Consider the following 24,780-nt stretch of genomic DNA (forward strand, 5'->3'; position numbering starts at 1 on the left):
AATCTCTAAGCATTTGCTTGTCTGTAAAGGATTTTATTTCTCCTTCACTTATGAAACTTAAGTTTGGCTGGATATGAAATTCTGGTTTGAAAATTCTTTTCTTTACAAATGTTGACTATTGGCCCTCACACTCTTCTGGCTTGTAGAGTTTCTGCTGAGAGATCTGTTGTCAGTCTGATGGGCTTCCCTTTGTGTGTAACCTGAGCTTTCTCTCTGGCTGCCCTTAACAGTTTTTCCTTCATTTCAACTTTGGTGACTCTGACTATTATGTGTCTTGGAGTTGCTCTTCTCAAGGAATATCTTTGTGGCGTTCTCTGTATTTCCTGAATTTGAATGTTGGCCTGCCTTGCTAGGTGGGGGAAGTTCTCCTGGATAATATCCTGCAGAGTGTTTTCCAACTTGGTTCCATTCTCCCCATCACTTTCAGGCACACCAATCAGATGTAGATTTGGTCTTTTCACATAATCCCATATTTCTTGGAGGGTTTGTTCGTTTCTTTTTACTGTTTTTTCCCTAAACTTCTTTTCTCACTTCATTTCATTCATTTGATCTTCAATCACTGATACTCTTTCTTCCAGTTGATTGAGTTGGTTACTGAAGCTTGTGCATTTGTCACATAGTTCTTGTGTCATGGTTTTCATCGCTATCAGTTCATTTGTGGAATTCTCTGCATTGGTTATTCTAGTTATCCATTCTTCCATTCTTTTATCAAGGTTTTTAGTTTCTTTACACTGGGTACATAGTTCCTCCTTTAGCTCTGAGAAGTTTGATCGATTGAAGCCTTCTTTTCTCAACTCATCAAAGTCATTCTCCATCCAGCTTTGTTCCGTTGCTGGTGATGAGCTGCGTTCCTTTGGAGGCAATGACGCACTCTGATTTTTTGAATTTCTAGCTTTTCTGCCCTGCTTTTTCCCTATCTTTGTGGTTTTATCTGACTTTGGTCTTTGATGATGGTGATGTACTGATGGGGTTTTGGTGCGGGTGTCCTTTCTGTTTGTTAGTTTTCCTTCTAACAGTCAACCCTCAGCTGCAGGTCTGCTGGAGTTTGCTTGAGATCCACTCCAGACTCTGTTTGGCTGGGTATCAGCAGTGGAGGCTGCAGAAGATAAAATATTGCTGAATAGCAAGTGTTGCTGCGTGATTCTTGCTCTGGAAGCTTTGTCTCACAGGTGTACCCAGCCATGTGAAGTGTGAGGTGTCAGTCTGTGCACCTAGTGGGGGATGTCTCCTAGTTAGGCTACTCAGGGGTCAGGGACCCACTTGAGCAGGCAGTCTGTCTGTTCTCAGATCTCAACCTCCATGCTGGGAGAAACAATGCTCTTTTCAAAGCTGTCAGACAGGGACATTTACATCTGCAGAGGTTTCTGCTGCTTTTTGTTAAGCTATGCCCTGTCCCCAGAGGTGGAGTCTATACAGGCAGGCAGGCCTCCTTGAGCTGTGGTGGGCTCCAACCAGTTCGAGCTTCCTGGTGGCTTTGTTTACCTACTTAAGCCTCAGCAATGGTGGGAGCCCCTCCCCCAGCCTTGCTGCCACCTTGCAGTTAGATCTCAGACTGCTGTGCTAGCAATGAGGGAGGCTCTGTGGGCATGGGACCTTCCGGGCCAGGAGTGGGATAAAATCTCCTGGTGTGCTGTTTGCTAAGACCCTTGGTAAAGTGCAGTATTAGGGTGGGAGTTACCCGATTTTTCCAGATGTTGTGTGTCTCAGTTTCCCTTGGCTAGGAAAGGGGAATTCCCTTCCCCCTTGCACTTCCCAGGTGAGGCAATGACTCACCCTGCTTCAGATCTCGCTGGTTGGGCTGCATCCACTGACGAGCACCAACTGTCTGACACACCCCAGTGAGATGAACCCGGTACCTCAGTTGAAAATGCAGAAATCACTCTTCTTCTGTGTTGCTCACGCTGGGAGCTGGAGGCTGGAGCTGTTCCTATTTGGCCATCTTGGGCGCCCCTCTCTAAGCTAATTTTTTAAAGATATTTTTATTTCAGGTTGGACCCCAATTGGTAGAAATTCACAACTCTTCAGTTTTAGGTCTCTCTGCCTCCCATTTCAGAATCGTGCAGCAGAATTGCATTATTTTGAATACTGTAATGTATAATTTGTGATTATTCCAATTATTACAATAAAGATTGCTTTGCATGAATAAACTACAGTGTACAACCATGTGTGGATAAATGGATGAGATACTTAAGAACAGAAGTGTTAATAAACTAAGAGTGTAGGCTGGGTGCGGTGGCTCATGTCTGTAATCCCAGCAACTTGGGAGGACGAGGCAGGCGGATCACCTGAGCTTGGGAGTTCAAGACCAGCCCGATCAACATGGAGAAATCCTGTCTCTACTAAAAATACAAAATTAGCCAGGCATGGTGGTGCATGCCTATAATCCTAGCTACTTGGGAGGCTGAGGCAGAAGAATGGCTTGAACTGGGGCAGCAGAATTTGCAATGAGCCAGGATCCCACCCCTGGGCAACAAAAGCGAAACTCATTCTCAAAAAAAACAAAAAAAGAGCAGAATACATTCTGACACATTCTACAATATGGATGAACCTTGAGGGCATTATGCTAAGTGAAACAAGCCAAACATAAAAAAGAAAAACAGCATGTGATTCCACATTACACAAGGTACCTAGAGTAGTCAGATTCACAGAGAAGGTAGAACAGTGGTTGCCAAGAGCTGCGTCAGAGAAGAATGGGCAAGTGTTGTGTAATGGGTACAGAGTTTCAGTTTTGGTGAGATGAAAAAGCTCAGGAGAGGGGTGATGGTGACTGTTTCACAACCAAGTGAGTGTAGTCAAAGCCACTGAACTATAACTTAAAAATGTTAAAATGGTAAATTTTACTTTACATACATTCAACTACACACACACAAAATGGAGCCACAAAGTTTCAAGTATCTTAACAGGACAAATCAAAACCAGTGTTTGGAATATACTATTTTCATTTTTCCTTTACTTTATGCCAAGATGTGTAAGTTACAAAACAAAAATGCATCTTTAACTGTATTCAGGTCTTGCAGTAAGTGTATGGCCTGTTGGAAGTCATATTCCTCCCAAACCATCAATCATTAAAGTGTGCAGTTCTAAAAATACAGATATAAAAATACCTTTTCCCGAATATTCATTTTTTATTTATATTTTCACCTTCCGATTTTGTGTATCACCTAAGAAGTGAGTATGCCTCATGGTTAAGAATGTGGGCTCTGGTGTTAGAAAGATTTATCACGAATGTCCCGGAGTAACTCTGGGGCTTTACCACCTGACACTTATTCTCAGATTAATGGAAACACTTGCCTCTCTTATAAAAGGAGAAAGAGGGAAAAAAAGGATAAAAAGAAAGTAAGAGTCAGAAAACGCAAGTTTCAGTCATAAATGATTTTATCTAGACAATTTAAAAAAATGAAGGGAGAGAGAAATCAAGGAAGTTGCTAAATCCACGTGCTTTACCTTTCCATTTATGCAGGCGATGATAAACTTATTAGGGCACGTGGAAAAGTAACTCCTTCTGTATTCCTTACAACACTTACCTTTGAGTGGTCCCAACAGGATGCTGGTCATGCTTGCAGTTCAGCTGAATTTTTATTTTTATTTTTATTTTTTAACACTACTTGCTATTCTTTCTGGTTTCTTCCCAGCCTCTTTATGGGTGTGCGGTAAAATAATACTTAGATACCCACCGGCTTCCATTTACTTCCATCCCTGCCCTGCCAGACCCGCTGGGCAGGATCCCCCACCTCTCCAGCCCACAAACTGGAAGGTGCAGCGCCCAGGGCGCACAGCTCCCGGGTGGCCGTGGGACTCATGCACAAGAAGGCCATCCCCGCACTAAGCTGAGGCGTTTCTGGAAGGTACCCTCTGCCTAGGTGCCGGCAGTGGCCGCGGAACCCGCCCCGGGGGACAGAGCGCATCATCAAGGTGCTTTGGCCACGTTGAGGCCTCCCCGGCCTCCTTCCCACATGCCCTCACCCACGGGGACCTTCACTGGCCCCTGTGTTTACCTAAAACTTTTGCCACGCGCCATCTCCACTGTGTCCGTCAGCCGCTGACCGGAACCAGGTGCGCGGTGGGGGGCGGGGCGACCGGCAGGGGGCGTGGCGAAGGCTGCTGATTTCCTACCGCAAACACCACACCCGCTTCACCTAAAGCAGAAATTAAAGCCAGGAGGCACCACCCCTTGTGGGCCCCTGAAAACTACAAAACCAAGTTTGGAGACAGTTCAAAGGCGCTTGGGTTGGCCAGTGGCAATTTTTGTTTCCCGTCCCTCTGCACACGGGACAGCCCTCGCGCTGCCAGCGGCTCTGGCTGGGGGTGAGTCCGGAACCTGTGAGCCGCGGAACTCTGGGCTCGGAGCTCCAATTTCCGCTAGGCGCCTCCTTGCGGTGCGCTTTCCCAGCGGCTCTCTGGCCCCGCTTGCCGCTTGTGTGGGGAGTTGGAGACAGCCCTGGCCACGCGGGCCTGGCGCTGACAGACCCTGCAGCGGTGTCTGACGGGGGTCGGGGGTGGGCAAAGCCACCGGCTGCCCCAGCACATCCTCACATAAGTGCGCAGATCCCGGGCTCAGGTGCGACTGGGGTCGCACGTGGACGCAGGTTGCAGGCCCCTGGCAAATTGCTGAGCTGGGGGAAGGTAAGGGGAAATGTAATTCACTTTTCCCCACATTTCAGAGGACCTAGGCTACCAACATTTTAAAAATTGTTAGAATTTTTACAGTATGGCTCTGTCCGTTGAATGTTATTGAAATCAACCGAACCTCAGTTATTAACGCCTAGAAGCTCCCCTTGAGGCTTGTTACGGCCCCCATCCCCCTACACACAAACTGTATTGGTTTCTCCTTCCGCCTTTGTGCTCCTAAAGCACTCAGTGTTTACCTGTCATCATACTTCATTGAAAGTACAAACTTGTCACTTGTCTGTCCACCCCAACTAAGCTTTTTGAGAGTTAGAACTTTCATGTCTCTTCCCAGCACAAGCGTTTTATGCGTATTTTGTTGAAGAACTTCAAATATGATCTATAAAATTATGACTCATTTATATTTCAAACTCCAACCTCTCCCTTGAGTTCCTGGCTCACAGCAACTACAGACTGAGCTTAGTTGGAATTCAGTAGCACACAACTGGGATATCCGCACTGTCCGGCTTTTAACAATTTTTAAAATTTTGGTACTGTCAGCATCGCAAATTCAGTGTCCAAAATAGAGTAGAATGTTGTTTCTACCCACCCATACTCTGCCATCCCCTGAAGTCCTTTCCCCATGGTCCACCTCAAGCCTTGCCTATCGCAGTAAATGGCAGTTCTCTCTTTCCAGTTGCTCACACATAAAACGAGGCTGCTATTTTGATGTCTTCATTTTTCTCTATTCTGTATCTAATTCCTTAGCAATCCTGTCAGTTCTACCTCCAAACTGTACTCAGCATATTCACTGCTCTAACTCCAGCTTAAATCACCATGATCCTTTGCCTGGAATGCTGCATCAACCTTCTAATCACTCTACTTTCCTCTCCCTCCTTCCTCCCTTTCTTCTTCCTTCGTGTAAATTATCATTTCATCCTTCTGCTTAAAATCTTCTCTTGTTTTCTTATTACACTTACAATGGCAAACTCTTACCTTGAGCCCTGCGGAATTTGGCTGCCATCAGTCTCTCCAGCTTCACCTTCTGCCTCCTTCACACTCCAGCCACGCTCACTTTTTTATTCCTCAGGCTTCCCAAGCTCAATTGCATCTTAGAGAATTTGTTCTTGCTGTTTCTTCTGCCTGGAATACGTGTTTCCCAATCTTTATAGGACTATCCTTACCTGTAGGTTTCATCTCAGATGTCACATCTAAGAGAGGTTTTCCTTGACCACTGTAGCCAAAGCAAATGTTGATCACGGAAGGAAAAAGGGAATGACTGAGTGGAGTGGTGTGTAGTGTAGCAGAGTTGATAATTTAAGGCTAATTCACTATGTATCTCCAAGCAAAGAGATTTGTAATGCTTTTCCTGCCTAAAATCTATACAGCTGATTCACAAATACTTGGTTGAAAGATTTTATAGATCAGTGTGGCTCATCAGCTTATATGTTGTTAGGGCCAGAATCTATACTTACACTTCATTCAAATTTGATTTTACCGAAGAATTGGGGTTTTCATTTTTCGTTTAATTAACAGAGCTGTGAAATTATTATCTGTAATTCTAAATCTCATTTAATTCCTCCCAATAGGATGTAAGACGGATTGGCATCAAAGTTCACTTCTTTAACAAAAGTGTTTTATGACTTTAATAAAATATTAGAGAATGGTAGACTCCATGGAAGCCCTTTACAAAAACTTGTGATAGGAAGTTTTGATGATGAGCAGACTTTGCAACAACTGGAATTGCAAAATGACCCAATTTTACAAAGCTTCCAAAATGCAGTTAGTGAAACAAAGATGAGGATATAAGTCTCCCAGAGAGTGAAGAACAGGAGTGTGAAGAGGATGGTTCAGAGACAGAGGCTGGTGGCCAGGAGGACCTAGAAGATTTAGAGGAGGAAGAGGAAGTGTCAGATATGGGTGGTGACAATCCTGAAGTGAGTGAGACAGCAAACTCAAGCAAGTGCGATCTGAGGAAAAGCCCAGTTTTCAGTGCTGAGGATTCTGATCTTGACTTTGGTATCAACAAATTGGAACAGCAGAGCAAGGTGCAAAACAAAGGACATGGAAAACCAAGAGAAAAGTCCATAGTAGAAGAGATATTCTTCCAACTCTCTGCAATGGAGGCCTATTTAGAACACAGACAACAAGAAGAGGAACAAAAAGATGATGATGATGAGGTGGAAGATACTGATCTTTTTAAAGATATTCATGCTGATGAAGATGAAGGGGGACTCTCTGGAAGTAAGAAAGTTAAGGTAAAGTTATGAGAGAGGACAGAGCCCTTTCCTCCTCCTCTAATTAGCTTTTGTTCTGTTTTTCTAGGAGACATGTAATTGTAGTCAGAAGATGTAGAGCTAATAAATATTATGCTGTATCTTATCAGTTAAAATGAATCTATACTTCCATTCAGTTTATGTTGCAGTTGTTCCTGTAATAGTTTTATGGTAGTGTTTTTAGTTGCCAATTTCACCTAGTAACTATTTTTTGACTTGTAGTGTTATTAAGTTAGAAAGTAATGTAAACATACAGCACACATACAAATATATATGCATGTGTTAATGATGTATTTTTCTATTCCTAATTAATAGTTTTAAAAATATTTTTATCTTAGTCAGGTAAAAGTTCCAGAAATGTGAAGTACAAAGATTTTTTTGATCCAGTTGAAAATGATGAACACATAGCAAGTGATCATGATGATGCGCTGGGTTCAAACAAGATGATGAAATTGCTGAAGAAGCAGCAGAAGAACTAAGCATTTCTGAAATCTATTTTGAACCATCCTTTACAAGGTGAGCTGGAATTGCCCACTCATGTATTTGTACTTGTGGTTTGCACGTATGTTTGTTTTAAGAAGTTAGATTCTGTCCTATCAGATATTTTCAAGATAGCCAGAGGAAAGTCTCTGGATTTAAAGGGACATTCTATTTTGAACCATCCTTTACAAGGTGAGCTGGAATTGCCCACTCATGTATTTGTACTTGTGGTTTGCACGTATGTTTGTTTTAAGAAGTTAGATTCTGTCCTATCAGATATTTTCAAGATAGCCAGAGGAAAGTCTCTGGATTTAAAGGGACATTAGAGATCAATTAATGAAGAAAAATATTACTGGCAGTAGCAATCAAACCTTTCTTACCAGGAACTTTGATTTGGTTTTGTGCCCCCAAAATCCTGTTATTTTTGTGAGATAGGAGGTTTGTATTATAGATCAATGAATGATTTATTTTCTATATATTACACACTTTTTGTTCTGTTTCTTACATAGCATTTCACTGAAATGATACCTTCTCTTCCTTAATACCTGGATGATTTTGGAAGTTCTGAGTATTTGATTGCATTAGGCATATAAAAGAAGAACTTTATTGAGGGAAAATATATTTCCTTTTGTTTTTCTATTGGAAAGCAGTATATTTCTTTTTATAAGAGTTTTTGTAGTGTTGGGATGAAGACGATGACCTGGAAGAAAGTGAAGACAGTAAACAATGTAAAGAAAGCTTGAAAAGAGTGACCTTTGCTTTGCTGGATGATGAGGCAACTGACAATGCAGGTGTTTTAAATGTAAAGAAAAATTCTGATGACGTTAAATCCTCTTTTGTAAAAAGACAGGAAAAGGTAATTAGGAATTTAAGGAATTTTTAATATGCTTGACATGATTGTGGAACTGACAGACTACTAATAAACCTTCCCTATTTTCCATCTTTTTTGAGATGGACTCTTGCTCTGTCATCTAGGCTGGAGTGCAATGGTGCAATCACAGCTCACTTGTACCTCCTGGGTACAAGTGATTCTGCCTCAGCCTCCTGAGTGGCTGAGATTAGAGGTGCTTTCCAAAATGTCTGGCTAATTTTTCTATTTTTAGAAGACATGGGGTTTCACCATGTTGGCCAGGCTGGTCTCGAACTCCTGACCTCAGGTGATTCTCCTGCCTCAGCCTCCAAAAGTGCCGAGGTTACAGGCGTGAGCCACTGTGCCTCAGCGTTCCCTATTTTTCTTGTAACTATTAACCATCCATCCTTTGAAAACAAATATCTTGGCCAGGTGCAGTGGCTTACGCCTGTAATCCTAGCACTTTGGTAGTCTGAAATGGGAGGATCACTTGAGCTTATGAGTTCAAGACCAGGCTGTGCAACACAGTGAGACCTGGTCTCTAAAAAATATTCAAAAATTAGTGGGGCGTGGTGCTGTATGCCTGTCGTCCAGCTACTCGGGTGGCTGAGGCGGGAGGACCACTTGAGCCCGGGAGGTCGATGCAGCAGTGAGCTACAATCACATCACTGCTCTCCAGCCTGGGCGGTGGAGCAAGATCCTGTCTTCAAACAAACAAACAAACAGACAAACAGAAAACCGAAAATCCTGGGGCTACTCTCTAAAGCAAAAGCACATTATATAGAGATGCCGTATGGAAAGCATCTGATTTGCAAAAATCAGTGCCTGCATTACCCAGCCTATAGCTTTCAATGTGGGGACTGTGTGTAAAATGGTTGTTTCTTTTCTCTCTCCTTATGTCTTTATATGTATAGCATGTCTCTCCTGACAAAGCTGTCCTGAGAGCCTCTTGTAACTGTTTTCACTGCTCTGGAGGATACCGCCTGTGTCTTTAAGGTGCTCCACAGATTTTGGTGAGTGCAAAAAATAGCCGTAATTTTAATTAATACCATAACAAACATATCTTCCAAAGTATGTCTGATTTCAGACAAGTGAAATTTCATTTAAATTTAGTAGATGTAGTCTGGCTCCAATAATTTGGCTATATTATTTATCCAATCTTAAAATTGTATTATAATAAAAATGAGAATAGTGCCAGGCACAGTAGCTCACACTTGTAATCCCAGCACTTTGGGAGGCTGACGAAGGAGGATTCTTTGAGCCCAGGAGTTCGAGACCAGCCTGGGCAACGTGGTGAAACTCCGTCTCCACTAAAAATTTTAAAAATGAGCTGGGTTGGTAGCGTGAGCCTATATTCTCTGCTACTCGAGAGTCTGATCTGGGATGATCGCCTGAGTCCAGGAGTTCAAGGCTGCAGTGAGCTATTATTGGACTATGGCACTCCAGCCTGGGCAACAGAGCTGGAGAATACGCAAATAAGCCATACCAAGAATATCAAAAGAATTATTTTTAAAATCTTCGAACCTAAATTAAATTCATCATTGCCAGATTGTCCCTAGAGGATAAATTCTAAAGGCAAAAAAAAAAACCCAAAAAACAAAAAACCCCATAAAGTATTAATAAGTTAGTGTCCTTCCATCCCACTCCTCCCACCCTCCCCCCACAAAAAAGAAAGAAAGGTTTGGTTTTGCTTTGAAATTTTATTAGACCTTCAAGTGAAGTTTTCAGTAAATCACAAATAATTTATTGCCATTTCCACATATAAAGTAGAACTTTCAAGCTTTTTTCGTTTGAAACTGTTAGAATATGAAAACCCAAACCTGACAAAGGTAGCATTAACACACACACACACACTCTTATTCATGACTCATGACGCGGACGTAGCCCAGTGGAAAAATTATGCCACACAACCACGTGAACCTTATTCTTTGGAATCACTCTTAGAAGATCTGGTATGATTCCTGGTTGCAAGACGTTAAGGACAAAATACACAGTTCCCTCCATATATGTTAGAAAGACATTTGATAAAATTCAGTATTTATTTCTAATTTTTTTTTACCCCTAGTGGATTATAAACACATCTAGCCAAAAGCTGCCATCATGCATGATGGGTGAAATTCTGCAAACATCCCTTAAAGATCAGGAAGAAGACAAAATGTCCAGTGTTACAGTTACCCCCACTAATTAACACTAACAGTTAATCGCCACGTAAGCCAGTGCAACTACAAAAGATAAAGATAAGAGATTAGGAAAACTACGGGGAGCCGTGGTTCACACCTGTAATCCCAGCACTTTGGGAGCTCAGGAGCTCACAGCACTTGAGCTCAGAAGTTTGAGACCAGCCTGGGCAACATGGTGAGACCTCATCTCTGTGAAAAAATACAAAATGAGCTGGCATATTACTTGCACCTGTGGTCCCAGCTACTTGGGAGTCTGAGGTGAGAGGGCTGCTTGAGCCTGGGAGGCAGAGGCTGCAATGAGCTGAGATGGCACAACTGTCCTCCAGCCTGGGCAACAGAGTGAGACTGTGTCTCAAAAAAAAAAAAAAAAAAAAAAAAAAAAAAAAAGATTAGGGATACTAAAATGAAAACATTATTGTTTGGAGAGAAAACTGAATGGATAAACTGAATCGATATTGGGAACACAAGATAATTCTGTAAGGTAGCTGAAAAAGCTGGGATTTTATACACTGAAGTCATAATTGTTGTCTTTTGTAAGTTAGAGATAAGAAGAATTTGAGTTTAGAGTCAAAAGGGTCAGGCTCCATTAAATACTAATATTCTAATCAAATAATTACTTGCCTGGGCATGGTGGCTCATGCCTGTAATCCCAGCACTTTGGGAGGCTGAGGCGGGCAGTTCACGAGGTCAGGAGATCAAGACCATCCTGGCTAACACGGTGAAACCCTGTCCCTACTAAAAATACAAAAAATTAGCCGGGCATGGTGGCGGGCACCTGTAGTCCCAGCTACTCAGGAGGCTGAGGTAGGAGAATGGTGTGAACCCAGGAGGCGGAGCTTGCAGTGAGCCTACATCGTGCCACTGCACTCCAGCCTGGGCGACAGAGTGAGAGACTCCATTTCAAAAAAAAAAAAGAATTACTTAACTTTAGGATGCTCTAATAATCAAAATTGATAGTGGCTTGTGAACAGATAGATCACTTGAATAGAATAGAGCTCAGATATAAACCCAAATGCTTCTGAGGGAGTTAAGTATATTATAAACATGACATTTTAAATCAATGAGGAAAAGAAATCATTTGCAGCTCACCCCACCATAGGCAGCAGAAATAGGAAGTCATTGGCAGAATAAAAAGACAGTAAGAACAGAATTGTGGAACAGTATATTTCTTGCTTCCCCACTTTTCAAAGTATTTTTTGCTTTTACACAAGTATAAGTGTAATATTATTTTCTAAGTGTATACTCATTCTTTTGTCTCTTTCTTAGATGAAAGAAAAAAGTTATACCTTTAGAAAAAGAGTTGTTAGAATAAAGCCTCAGCAGCGTCAGGGGGCAGGGACAGCACAGAAGAGGCCAGAGAATAGCCTCCTGGAGGAGACCCTGCGCCGTGACCACGCTGTCCGGATGGGTACGGTGCGCTCTTCTACAGAGTGTTCAATTCTGTGCTTTTTCTATAGTTCCCTTTCATAGAAACATTTGGGGTGATGTTTCTTTTCCCTCAACTTTTTATTTTAAAAACTTGCAAACATAGAGAAGTTGATAAAATCATACAGTGAACATCTGTATGCTATTCAACTGGATTCACTAGTTAACATTTTGTCATATTTGTTTCTCTCTTCCGCGTATGAAAGATTGTATATGTGCCCTTTTAACCCCTGAATCATTTCAAAGTAAGTTGCCAGTATCAGAGCATTTCACTGTTAGGTACTTTTGTAGATATCTTCTAAGAACCAGGACATTCTCCTATATAATCACAATACCATTAATCTACCCCCAAAATTTAACATCAATACACTAATGATACCTACTGTATAGATTATTATCAGCTTTCTTGCAGTAATCTGTTTAGAAGACTTGCATCCTGTCACCGTCCACTGATTAAATTTTGAACTCTCACTTGAAACCCTGGTCATCTCACTGCCTTCTTTCTTATACCCATTAAGTCAAAATGAGCTCTCATTTTATTTCAGTGGAAAAGAGAACGGAAAAGAGGGGAAGAGTCCCTAGGTACCTGGGAGAAAGTGTGAGCACTTACTACCACACGTATTCTAGTTCTGTGGTTTTCAAACTCCAGGGAGCATCTCAAGGCTTATTAAAGCACCGATAGCTGTCCCTCTTGCCCACTTTCTGATTCGGGAGGTGTGGGGCTGGCCCAGGAATCTGCATGTCTAACAAGTTCCCACGTGTTGCTGATGCTGAGGTTCTGAGAACTACAATGCAAGAATTAGTGGTTTAGTGGACGTCTACCTAATGAATACATGTTTTATTTCCTTTAGCACCTGTGATTACAGAGGAAACACTTTTCACCTGGAAGATATCATTAAACAAGATAAGAGTTCAGGTCAGTAAGAATTAAATTTAACTTAATTGAAATATCACTGAAATGTTTAGAAATAATATGACAGGCCAGGCACAGTGGCTCATGCCTGTAATCCCAGTACTTTGGGAGGACAAGGCAGAAGGATCCCTTGAGGTCAGGAGTTTGAGACCAGCCTGTCCAAGATGGTAAAACTCCACCTCTACTAAAAATACAAAAATTAGCTGGGCATGGTGGTGCATGCCTGTAGTCCCAGCTACTCAGGAGGCTGAGCTAGGGGAATCGCTTGAACTCGGGAGATGGAGGTTGCAGTGAGCTGAGATGCACCACTGCACTCCAGCCTGGGCAACAGAGAAAGACTCCGTCTCTAAATAAATATGTAAATAAATAAATAAATAATAAAAATAAAAAAAGGAAGATGGGGCAGCTTTGCGTACTGCACGCCCTGAAAATGGGCTGATTTCCCTCGAGAGGCAGGGATTTAAGCTCTCTAGCCTACATGGGATACATACAGAAGAAAAAAGAAGAAAACAAAAAGAAATGTAAGTATAAATCAATGAAAATAACTCTTCTCCCTGATTATAAAGGAAATCACATTCTTTTTGTAATAATTTGGATGACAAAATATAAAGAAAAATATTTAATTTTGCCACTCAACACATTCTGGTTTGTTGCTTTCCACACTTTTTATGCCTAGAAACATTTTAACGAAGTAGAATCATAATATATGGTCTTTTGCCACTGACTATATTTTAAGCATGTTTCTATGGGAGAAATATATCCTAGCATCATCATTTTTAATAGCTGGATATATGTTAAGTGCATTGGTGCCACACCAGAGTGAATTTCCTTCCATATACTTTTTAATGGACTTGAGTAAGGATTTTTGCACCAAATTCATAGATGTAGAATTTCTAGAGGAAAATAATATGAAAAAGTTTTAGGATTTTTAAAAGAAATTATCAAATTATCCTGCAGGAAAATTGGTTGAGTTTACACTCCCACAAACAGGGACGGAGCTCCAGGTTCCCCCTGCCATTTGTCATTTCTACTGGTCTTTAAGCAGAACCTTTCATTGTTTTCATTACATTTCTTTGATTTCTAGTGCTTTTGAATCTTTTTCATATGCTCATTGGCCATTTTTCTTCTAGTGGGAAGTGCCGGTTTCTCCATTGCCCATTTCCTGCTGGAAATCATTCATTTTTTTTTCTGAGTAATTTTAAAGATTTCTTTATAGGCTAAGGATATAAACCTTTTATCTGTCATTGAGGTTACAAAGACTTTCTCCCAGTAAGTAATTTGTCATTTCACTTTATTTATTTATGTTTTGCCAGCAAAGAACCAAAGTCAAATTTCACTTAATTATTATCCTGCTGAATGAAAATATTTTACCTTAGTGATTTTAGTGTAAATAGGAGCAGGACAGAATGTAATATCTAGATCTCATTCTGTCACCCCAACTGGAGTGCAATGGCATGATCATAGCGACTGCAGCCTCAAACTCCTGGGCTCAAGTGATTTTCCCACCTCAGCCTCCCAAGTAGCTCTAGGACTACAGGTGTGTGTCGCCATGCCCAGCTAATTTTTAAAATTTTTGCAGAGATGGAATTCGCTATGCTGCGCAGGCTGGTCTTGAATTCCTGACTTACCCCACCTTGGCTTGCCAATGTGCTGGGAATACAGGAGTGAACTACTGCTCCCAGCCAAGAGCTTACTTTTGTTTGCTAGGAGTGTTCTTGGTATTTTTTTGTATTTGAGACTTTCATGCTAGTGCCGAAGTATTACACTCACTATCTGAGGTTTACAGGACTTTTGTTTTGATATTGAACAGAGGGAACTGTTTAGTTTTGCATCTTTGCAGGTGTACAAAATGTGCCTACCAGGACTCTGCTTTGTATCCATTGGAAAGCAAGAAGTAATACAGTAAAACTGAACATGGTAGAACTCTAGAAAAAAGCTTAGTTTGGTCTGGGATAAGAAGCACACAGGTAATGGAGCAAATCATGAAAAAGTCAACCCTTGATCCCAGGTAGCAAGCACTACACAGTGACAGAACACAACTCTTGGTTTTCATGATTGCAAGTCATAGCCAAGTATCAAGTGAGAAATGCAGTTTCATTTTCAGGGCTTAGAGAGACCAGGTGATTCTAGAAAAATAGGATTTACTGATTAACCTCATGAGAGTGGGAGTTATTTATGTCTTTTTTCTCTCCCGCATCGCTTAGCATTTAGCTTTACTTTAGAGGGTCCTGTATTTGTTTTAAACTTGTAAAGACCTTTGAGTGCTTATTAAATGGAAAGCTTTCTTTGTGTGTGTGTGTGTGTGTGTGTGTGTGTGTGTGTGTGTGTGTGTGTGTGTGTAGGTATGTATGCGTGTATGTAAGTATATATGTATTTAGAGAAAAAGTGTCGTTCTGTAGCCCAGGCTGAAGTGCAGTGGCATGATTTTTGCTCACTGCAACCTCCGCCTCCCAGGTTCAAGGGATTGTCCTACTTAGCCACCTAAGTAGCTGGGATTACAGGCACCTGCCACCATGCCCAGTTAGTTGTGTATTTTTAATGGAGACAGGGTTTCATCATGTTGGTCAAGCTGACCTTGAACTCCTGAACTCAGGTGATCCACCCGCCCCAGCCTCCCAAAGTGCTGGGATTACAGGCATGAGCCGCCACACCTGGCTCTAAAGCTTTGTGTTTTTAAAGATGTTAGACAGGTTTCTTGTTTTTTGTTTGTTTGTTTGTTTAATAAAACCTTAACAATAATGTAGGAGAATAAGAGAAAGTTTTTCCAAAAAAGAGAAATCATTGTGATTATATTATCTTATTGGAATATAGGATAATATAGTCTTTATCAATCATCAAGCACACTATAAATTTCCATTTTAATAGGATTTGTACCTCAATTGAGGTTATACAGTTTTAAAGTTTTTAAAGTGAAAGCCAGTCCCGCCCCTGTCCTGGAGTGGGCGGGGACAGCGGTTGCATGGGCGGCTTTCCTTGTGACACCACAGGTCCTTCATGACACGCTGCTGTCTGGGCACGCCTCATTTCCCTTTCATCTTATTGACCAATGAGCTTGAAGCATTGAGGCCACGCCCCTATTCTGCATTCTACTGTGGCCCTGGTTACGCCTCCTCTGTCTCAGTCACACAGCTACGTGGCAGGTGACTGGAGGTGTATAGTTGTCCTCACCTGGACTGTGCTGATGTGGCCCCAAACCCACCGCCCTACCCGTCCCATGATGTCCGAAGAAACCCTACAGAAAAAATTGGCTAAGGCCAAGGAAAAGGTAAAATGTACCAGGTTGCGGCACCCCCAACTCAGCCCCAGGCTCCCTCTGACAGCCAAACTGCTGCCAGAGTCTGTGCCACTCCGGAGGCACACCTGGCTGCCCCTCCCCCAGTGCCTGTGGGCTCCCCACACCCAAATCTTGTGAGCCAGTCAACCCCCCAGGGTGACTGTGAGCTGGTGACTTCTGGGGCTTCCCACTCCGTAGTCCACTCTTACCTCCTGCTACCCGAAACCCGACCTCCCTGGGGTCTTTGGGCTCAAGTCTCCAAGCACCTGGGTGCCCCAGAACCTGCCCTCCACCAGTTGCCCCAGAGTCACTTTGGGCAGGTGACTCCTGCGGCTCCCTGCTCCATACTCGGCCCTCACCTCCCACCGCCCCAAGCCTGACCTCCCTGGGCTCTCTGGGCTTGCGTCTCTAAGGACCTGGGTCCGAATCCTGTGACCCCCCTCCCCAATCTCAAAGTGGCAACTTGGGCATTGCACTCCTGTGTCCCCCCCACCACTCCACTGAGGAGTGGAATGTAGTGATGTCGCAGTCCCTCTAGAACTGTCATTACTGCAATGAGACCGGTCTCTGGACTTAGGACGCAGTCCCCTAAGTGTTCTTGCCAATTTCTGGTTCCTCTGTTTGTAGCACAGGTTTCCAGCTGGAAGGGGAATGGGGACCGTGGGGCCTAGGAGAGAGAGGTTTCAGGCTGCCTTACTTCCTTAACACAGACGTTGACAGTGTGAAAAGCCTACACCTCCCCTATGAGCTCAACACATTGACAGTGTTCTGGGTGGCAATGGGAGAACGGGTTTGGTTTAGTTTTCTCCCAGGCTTCTACTCTCCAGAGAGATTTTAACATTGTTTCTGAGTTCTCTACCTCAGACTTGAATTCTCCTTTGTTCTGGGACCAGAGTGCCCCTCAGTCAGTGGTTTCTGGAGTGAGATCTGCCTATCTTCTGTGGAACAGATCTTGGGAAACTGAACTTGACAGCTTGAATCTTCCTCATCTCATCTCCACCTGGGGTACTTCGAGTGCCACAGGATAAATGTGGGGCATCTTTCTGAAGCATCAGTTTCCCTTGATTCTACCGAGAGACAAAACATTAATGTACTTACGGGTGACAGTCACATAGATGTATAAGAGTATACAAGACTTCTCTCTGAAATGAGGGTTGGGTTGTCATCTTTCTGTTAAGTTCCCAGATTTCACAGAAAGGCTGCCTTCTGCCATGAAGATACATTAATATAAATTTTGAGAGGTAGTGGTGCACTTCTTCACACTAACAGACATGTGAGGGTGTATGACTCTAAACCACACAGTGTACAGTTCCTGCCTACCTGATATTTGCTTTTCTACCTCTGCCTCTGGTTTTGGTCCCTGGCAGCTGCTGATTCTTGGTAAAACCCCAGAGGTTGGAGTCAGAAGACTGAGTTTAAGTTCCATTATTGCCTTCTTTTCAGCCATGGTATCAATCCCTCTCAGTCACTAAGTGATTGTGACAACACTTCCTACAGTTGTTGGTGGCATTAAATCAGATGGTCTATAATGGTATTTTGTATAAACGGTAAAGCAGGATGTGACTTTTGGAGTTTGTAGTTCTCATGAGTATCACTGCTCTTCCTTTCCACAGTTGAGAGACTATCATCCCCAGACCAGCCCTAGTGTTGGTGCAGGAGCAACTGACACCAAAAAGAAGAAAATAAATAACGGCACTAACCCTGAGACAACCACTTCTGGTGGTTGCCACTCACCTGAGGATGTGAGTCTTCGCTGGCCAGGCTCCTGGGGACAGAGGGCCCAAGGGGTGGTGGAGGGTAATTGAGATTGTGGAAGAACTGCCAGGTACTGGTTAAGAATTCTGGGTTTGAATCCTCTCCATCTGCTGGGGATATGATTTAGGGCAAATTGCTTGAGCTCTTTGGGCCTCTCTTTTCACATCTGTAAAATAGGAGTGGTCTTGTTTTACCTACATTTGTGAAGTTTAAATGAGATTTATCATTGTTGTTTTTATGTTAATCCCTAGTCCAGGGCCTGCTGTAAACTCTCCTTCTCGGGCTTGTATTTCCTGAGGTAGAGATAGAGAGTATCAGAGGTGTCTGTCAGCTCTGAGAGTCTGAGAGTTAAAGGCCCACTAGAATGGAAACCTCAGGGCCAAGGGCTCCTGTCTGCCTTTTCCGTCCTATACTCCCGCTGTGAAGAACCGTCCCTGGCCCGTATGTGCTCAGTCAATGTTTGTTGAATGAATGCACCTTTCTAAATCACAAGCTGGCAGAAAAGTGGGCTTTTCTCACACTCCATCTCTGAAGGTTTCTGACTGTCTTTTCTAGAGAATCCAGTTTCAGACTTTGAGCTCTGTGGCTGTCGACAAAACCCAACAAAGACCCAAATCCTTTTTCTTTGGGAGTTGAGGACAGTTTACCAGTTCGTGTTCCCATTGGGTCTAAGAACTTTGCCTTGAAAATCCATCCCAGGCCGGGCGCGGTGGCTCAAGCCTGTAATCCCAGCACTTTGGGAGGCCGAGACGGGCGGATCACGAGGTCAGGAGATCGAGACCATCCTGGCTAACACAGTGAAACCCTGTCTCTACTAAAAATACAAAAAAAACTTAGCCCGGCGTGGTGGCAGGCGCCTGTAGTCCCAGCTACTCGGGAGGCTGAGGCAGGAGAATGGCGTGAACCCGGGAGGCGGAGCTTGCAGTGAGCTGAGATCCGGCCACTGCACTCCAGCCTGGGTGACAGAGCGAGACTCCGTCTCAAAAAAAAAAAAGAAGAAAATCCATCCCTGGCCCCTGCCTACTGCTTCCTGGCCTGGGGAATAGAGTCGAGGGGCCACATTCAGTCACCTTCCTTTGACTGAAACAACAGAACCAAGCTCAGCTGGAAGAAGTAACGTGATTTCTTTGTTTGCTCATGACATGGCTGCTGGGTTTGGGGGACGCTCAGATATAGAGGCCCCAGTCTCGTCTCGCCCACTCCCAGCCTGGGGAAGAAGGCTCAGCTCCCAGATCCCACCCCGTCCCCACAGGGTTCCTGATAACCTGGTCCCATGGGTGGGCCTGTCCTGGGGCAGTGGTGCCATTCTGGGGGCATGTCTCTTGCTGTGCCATCTCTGCCTCCCCCTAGTAAGAGCTCTGTCTTCCTCTTTCTATAGGAAAAGAAGGCAAGCCACCAACATCAGGAAGCCCTAAGGAGGGAGCTAGAGGTGAGTGGACGGTGTGAAGTTCCCCTCCTGTCCTCTGGAGAAGGTTTCTTTGCTTCTCTTTCAGCATTTGCTTGTCTTTTCTCCCAAAGGCCCAGGTTCATACCATACGAATCCTTACATGTGAGAAAACTGAGCTTCAGACGGCACTCTATTACAGCCAGCGTGCTGTCCAGCAGTTGGAAGGTGGGAATCTGGCACCCGGTCATCCTTCAACCTGGCACTTTGACAGGCCTTTATGGGGAGACCTTTGGGCCACATCTGAATATCTCTCATTCCAGGAGAGTCCAGGGATCTGGTGAGCCGCCTCCATGATTCATGGAAGTTTGCCGGAGAGTTAGAGCGGGCTCTCTCTGCTGTTGCTACACAGAAGAAGAAAGCGGACAGGGTGAGTCCAACTACTTACCCTGTCCCCTGGGAGCCCGGCTTCACAGATGGAGGAGTGAGCCTAAAAGTCCCTTCTGCAAGATGGAGTGTCCTGCCCAGAAGGCAGCATGGCCATTTCTTGCTGCTTTTGTGTGTGGTTGTTAGAGGCCAACTGGTGCTGGGTCGGCTGCTGTGGGTGAGTTGGGGGGTGCTGTGGGGAGTGAGCACTGGACATAGAGCTCGCAGGCCAAGTGCCCGCCCTTCCCATACTTGACTTGTTTTACTCTGGCTCATGCCTGTAATGCCAGCACTTTGGGAGGCCGAGGTGGGTGGATCATCTGAGGTCAGGAGTTCAAGACTAGACTGACCGACATGGAGAAACCCCATCTCTACTAAAAATACAAAATTAGCCGGGTGTGGTGGCACATGCCTGTAATCCCAGCTACTTGGGAGGCTAAGGCAGGAGAATCACTTGAACCCGGGAGGCGGAGGTTGTGGTGAGCCTAGATTGCGCCATTGCACTCCAACAAGAGCCAAACTCTGCCTCAAAAAAAAAAAAAAAAAAAAAAAAAAGAAAAGAAAAAGAAAGAAACAAAACAAAGACAGAAAAACAAATGAGACTGTGGGCTTGGAAGTGCCTTGAGAGCATGTGAGGTGTGACTGGGAGTGGGGAGTGATGTGTGGAGTGGTCACGGTGGCTGTTGTTCCTGGTCGGCCAGCCGCTCCTCTGCCTGCTCTATCCTGACTTCACCTTTGTCTATTTGCAGTACATCGAGGAGTTAACAAAGGAGAGGGACGCCCTGAGTCTGGAACTGTACAGGAACACGTAGGATGGGGGACGGTGGGATGGGAGGTCTGGGGGCTCTTAGCGTGGGGGATGTGCTGGGAGGTGGGGGTACAGGTGAGCATGGTGAGAGGCTCATACAGGTTTTCATGTGTGCACAGGGAAGCTCTAGTGCCGGCTGTGCCATTGACTCATGGGGTAGCCTCAGGCAACTCATGTCTTCTCTCTGGCCTGCCACCTGTGATTTTTAATTCCTGGGGTCCCATCCAATGCCACGGTTCTGTGGTTGTGGGGTGAAAGCAGAGGGTTGATCACCACAGCGGTCCTTTCTGTTCTTCGTTCATTCCTTTATCTACTGCCTCTGGTCGTAGCATAACCGATGATGAGCTGAAGGAGAAAAATGCCGAACTACAAGAAAAACTTCGACTTGTAGAATCTGAAAAGTCTGAGATCCAGCTCAACGTAAAGGAGCTAGAAAGGAAGCTGGAGAGGGCCAAGCTCCTGCTGCCACAGGCAAGCGGCTGCAGCCCCGGGGGTTGTGGGATCCCTGTCCGGCTGGGACCATGGTCTAGGGATCAAGCAGGATATGGGGAGTCTCCAGCCAAAAGCTAGAATATTTGGGTCCTTGTTCTGGTCCTGCCATAGAATCCTCTAGAGTGTGCTAAAAATCTACAAATTGAGGCCCTGCCTGGGAAATCAGAATCTCAGAGTAGGGCTTGACAAAATATTTTATAGGATCATAGATAAAAAACCATTGTTTTATAGATTACATTTATATGGGTAGCTCATGAGTCTGTTTCCTTCTGAGGTTCAAACCAACACTTTCACTGTTCCAGCAGCAGCTGCAGGAGGACGCTGACCACCTGGGTAAGGAGCTGCAGAGTGTGTCCGCGAAGCTCCAAGCCCAGGTGGAAGAGAACGAGTTGTGGAACCGCCTGTACCAGCAACAGGAGGAGAAGATGTGGAGGCAGGAGGAGAAGATACGGGAGCAGGAAGAGAAGATACGGGAGCAGGAGGAGAAGATGCGGAGGCAGGAGGAGAAGATGCGGAGGCAGGAGGAGATGATGCGGGAGAAGGAGGAGAAGATGCGGGATAAGGAGGAGAACATGCGTGAGCAGGAGGAGAAGATACGGGAGCAGGAGGAGAAGATGCAGAGGCAGGAGGAGAAGATGCGGAGGCAGGAGGAGATGATGCGGGAGAAGGAGCAGAAGATGCGGGAGCAGGAGGAGAAGATGTGGGAGCAGGAGGAGAAGATGTGGAGGCAGGAGGAGAAGATGCACGAGCAGGAGCAGAAGATGTGGAGGCAGGAGGAGAAAATGCATGATCAGGAGGAGAAGATGCAGTGGCAGGAGGAGATGATATGGGAGAAGGAGGAAAAGATACGGGAGCAGGAGGAGAAGATGTGGAGGCAGGAGGAGAAGATGCGGCAGCAGGAGGAGAAGATGTGGAGGCAGGAGGAGAAGATGCAGGAGAAGGAGGAGAAGATGGGGAGGCAGGAGGAGAAGATGCGGGAGCAGGAAACGAGGCTGTGGCAGCAGGAGGAGAAGATGCAGAAGCAGGAGGTGAGGCTGCAGGAGCTGGAGGAGAGGCTGGTGGAGCTGGGGCGGAAGGCCGAGCTCTGGGGGAGCAGGCGGAGGTGGGTGCAAACCCTGGAGATCATACAGAACGACCTCACCACAACTTAGCAGATGGTGGTTGGCTCCCTCTGCTTTTCCACCAGTCTGTGGCCTACAGCTTCAATGGTGGGAAGAAGGGTGTGAGATTTGAGGCTGGGGAGGGAGGCATGGGCCTCTAGGCAAGGGAGGCAGTCACTTAGACCTGGAGGAAGGGGCTAGGAGCCAGGGGCTTGGGCAGGCGACAGAGCCCCACAGTGCCCTCACTACCCCGTTTATGGTCCCAGAATCTGGAAGCCAGCCACTGCCTACCCTGACGCCCATCCTGCAGGTGGAGCTGAAGAGCCAAGAGGCTCAGAGTCTGCAGCAGCAGCGAGACCATTCCCTGGGTCCCCTGCAGCAGTACGTGGCCGCCTATCAGCAGCTGGCCTCTGGGAAGGAGGCTCTGCCCAGCTGCAGCAGCAGGAAGCTCAGGGCAAAGCGGTGGCCGAGTTGGCCCCCCGATAGTTGCAGGAGACCCAGTTGAGGGAGTTGATGAGGGCCGGGCCCGGAGCGGGGTGACCTAGCAGCCTCCGTGCCTTCTCACTCTCTTTCCTGGCCCCTTAGGAGCACCTGGAAGCCGCCATCCAGCAGAACAAGCAGCTACACACCGAGCTGAGCCTCATGGCTCTCCCTGGGGAAGGTATGGGAGACCACTTAGAGGAAGAGGAGAGAGCCCCAGGAAGAGGGGGGGACTCTTAGCAGCGTAGGATTGAGGAGTTGCAGGAGACTTTTAGAACAACTGGTCATTATGCCGACCGGGTATCCGCACTAAGTTCGGCATAGATATGGCGACCTCCTGGGAGTGGGGGAACACCAGGGTTGCCTATGAATGGGGGAACTGGCCCAGGGCAGAAATGGAGCATGTCAGAACTCCCGTGTTGATTGGTAGTGGGACGGCACCTGGGCAACGTAGGGAGACGTTGGCTCTTCAAAAAAATAAAAGTAAAGAACAGCTGCTGATTTCCCTCTGGGGAGGGGCTGGCCAGGGTTGCACAGTGAGGGTGGGGGCAGAGGTGGGTCCATTGTTACGTCCCTTGTTGGGTTGTCTGAGGAGCCCTCTGGCCACTCCCCACAGGAGACGCACTGGACAGGGAGGAGGTGGAGGAGGAGGAGGCACCTCAGCCCATGCCAAGCATCCCAGAGGAGCTGGAGAGCCGGGAGGCCATGGTGAGCCTGACTCTTCCTATCCCAGCTTTGCCGTCTCCCTTGGTGGCCCCTCCCAGACCCCCTTACGCTCTTGGTTTCCCGCCTTCTGATTTCTCCGGACCCTCTAAGTCATGCAGCATCTCTGCGGGGGTGGGTGTGGAGGTGGGTGTGGGCACGGGTGTGGCAACTGAGCCCCTTTCCCTCCAGGTGGAGCTGGTGTTTCCGCTTGTGAGCGACCGTAACCAGGGACGTGGTGGATTGCGGGCAGCTGCCCAGAACCCTGCGGAAGAGGCTGCACCAGGGACCCCGGTCCCTCAGGAGCTCGGGGCTGCCAACAAGCAGGGTGGTGAGTAGAGCCCTTGGGCGAGGGGGGCAGGCAGGAGCAGGGGAGGGCTCGCACGGTGCTCAGTTTCCTGCCTTTCTCCCTACAAAGATCTCTACAGCAAGCCCTGCCTGCCATTCTTCTACCGCGCACATGACAAGAAGGCAAAAATAATAAACATCTAAAAGCCGGCAGCGAGGCCTGGAGAAGAGTCAGCTGCCGTGTGACTGTTTACAATATAGTCAGAACACAAACCTGAAAAAAAAAAAAAAAAGAAAAAAAATTTATTTATTTTAAATAGTGGCAAAATACTGGCCAGGCACGGTGGCTCACACCTGTAATCCCAGCAATTTGGGAGGCTGAGATGAATGGACCACCTGAGGTCCGGAGTTCCAGACCAGCCTGGCCAATACAAAAATTAGCCGGGCATGGTGGCGCATGCCTGTAATCCCAGCTACTTGGGAGGCTGAGGCGGGAGAATCGCTTGAACCCGGGAGGTAGAGGTTGCAGTGAGCTGAGATCGTGCCACTGCACTCAAGCCTGGGTGACACAGCGAGACTCCGTCTCCAAAAAAAAAAAAAAAAAAAAAAGTTTCTTGCTTATCTTCCTTACATGTGTGTTTCTATTGTTTTTGGGTTTTTGTTTTTTTTTTCCTTGTTCTTTCTCATTTAGTCTTGTCTTACGGCGTTCCTAGTAAACTTTTATCTGCCTCCAGAGAGTATTGACTTTGACTTTATGGCACACAATTGGAGTAAGCGCAGATCACCTTCATCTAGTTTGGGACTAAGCTGGTTCAAAGCAGGCTTTAGTCTTTGTGATGGCTGGTCTACTTTTTATTCATTTGGACTCCTAGGGGTGACCCTTCCAGGGTCCCCACCAAGGTCCCATCTCCTTACTGGGACCCAAATTCTCATTAGGTCAGTTCAACCCTGTGAGTGCCAAACATTCAGCTAGGCTCTTAACTACCACTTCAGACTCAGTTTCTTAACCTCTTAGCCCTCTGTTGTTTACCAGTCACCAAATGTGGGAAAAGCAGTACAGACTGTCAGGGTCACCTCCTAGGCCTGGTCACTCAAGTCCTGGCTGAGGTCTCCAATTACCTTCAAACAGTTGTTTTTGGTGGGGGGCACATTTTTGTCCGGGTTTTTAAACTGCTCTTGTAGGGAGGCTAATCTATAACAAGCTACTCTGCCTTCAGTGAAAACCTTCATGTCTTTTTTTTTTTCTTTTTCTGAGATGCAGTCCCGCTGTTGCCCAGGCTCTAGTGCAGTGGCAGGATCTCGGCTCACTGTAACCTCTGCCTCCTGGGTTCAAGCAATTCTC

General features: G+C 45.6%; 1 protein-coding gene and 1 pseudogene across 1 annotated transcript; both read left to right on the plus strand.

Annotated features, from left to right (window-relative positions):
* Window positions 1-4,972: 4,972 nt before the first annotated feature.
* On the plus strand, window positions 4,973-15,779 carry LOC126959261 (U3 small nucleolar ribonucleoprotein protein MPP10-like; annotated as a pseudogene).
* On the plus strand, window positions 15,736-24,166 carry LOC126957911 (golgin subfamily A member 6-like protein 6). Its single transcript, XM_050795851.1, has 12 exons — window positions 15,736-15,994; window positions 17,617-17,745; window positions 19,137-19,187; window positions 19,277-19,370; window positions 19,466-19,572; window positions 20,318-20,376; window positions 20,706-20,847; window positions 21,174-21,896; window positions 22,554-22,629; window positions 23,065-23,156; window positions 23,343-23,481; window positions 23,569-24,166. The coding sequence occupies exons 1-12, from the start codon at window positions 15,911-15,913 to the stop codon at window positions 23,640-23,642; spliced, it is 1,770 nt and encodes a 589-aa protein (XP_050651808.1). The 5' UTR covers window positions 15,736-15,910; the 3' UTR covers window positions 23,643-24,166.
* The last annotated feature ends 614 nt before the right edge of the window (window positions 24,167-24,780 follow it).

The sequence above is a fragment of the Macaca thibetana genome, chromosome 7, assembly GCF_024542745.1.
Source record: "Macaca thibetana thibetana isolate TM-01 chromosome 7, ASM2454274v1, whole genome shotgun sequence".
Lineage (NCBI taxonomy): Eukaryota > Metazoa > Chordata > Mammalia > Primates > Cercopithecidae > Macaca > Macaca thibetana.

Bases quoted from the DNA above. Each gene is read 5' to 3' on its own strand.
- LOC126957911 (XM_050795851.1), top strand. From the start codon at position 15,911: ATGTGGCCCCAAACCCACCGCCCTACCCGTCCCATGATGTCCGAAGAA. The intron at 17,746-19,136 runs GTGAGTCTTCGC...CTCTTTCTATAG, and splicing joins GTTGCCACTCACCTGAGGAT to GAAAAGAAGGCAAGCCACCA. The intron at 19,371-19,465 runs GTGGGAATCTGG...CTCTCATTCCAG, and splicing joins TGCTGTCCAGCAGTTGGAAG to GAGAGTCCAGGGATCTGGTG.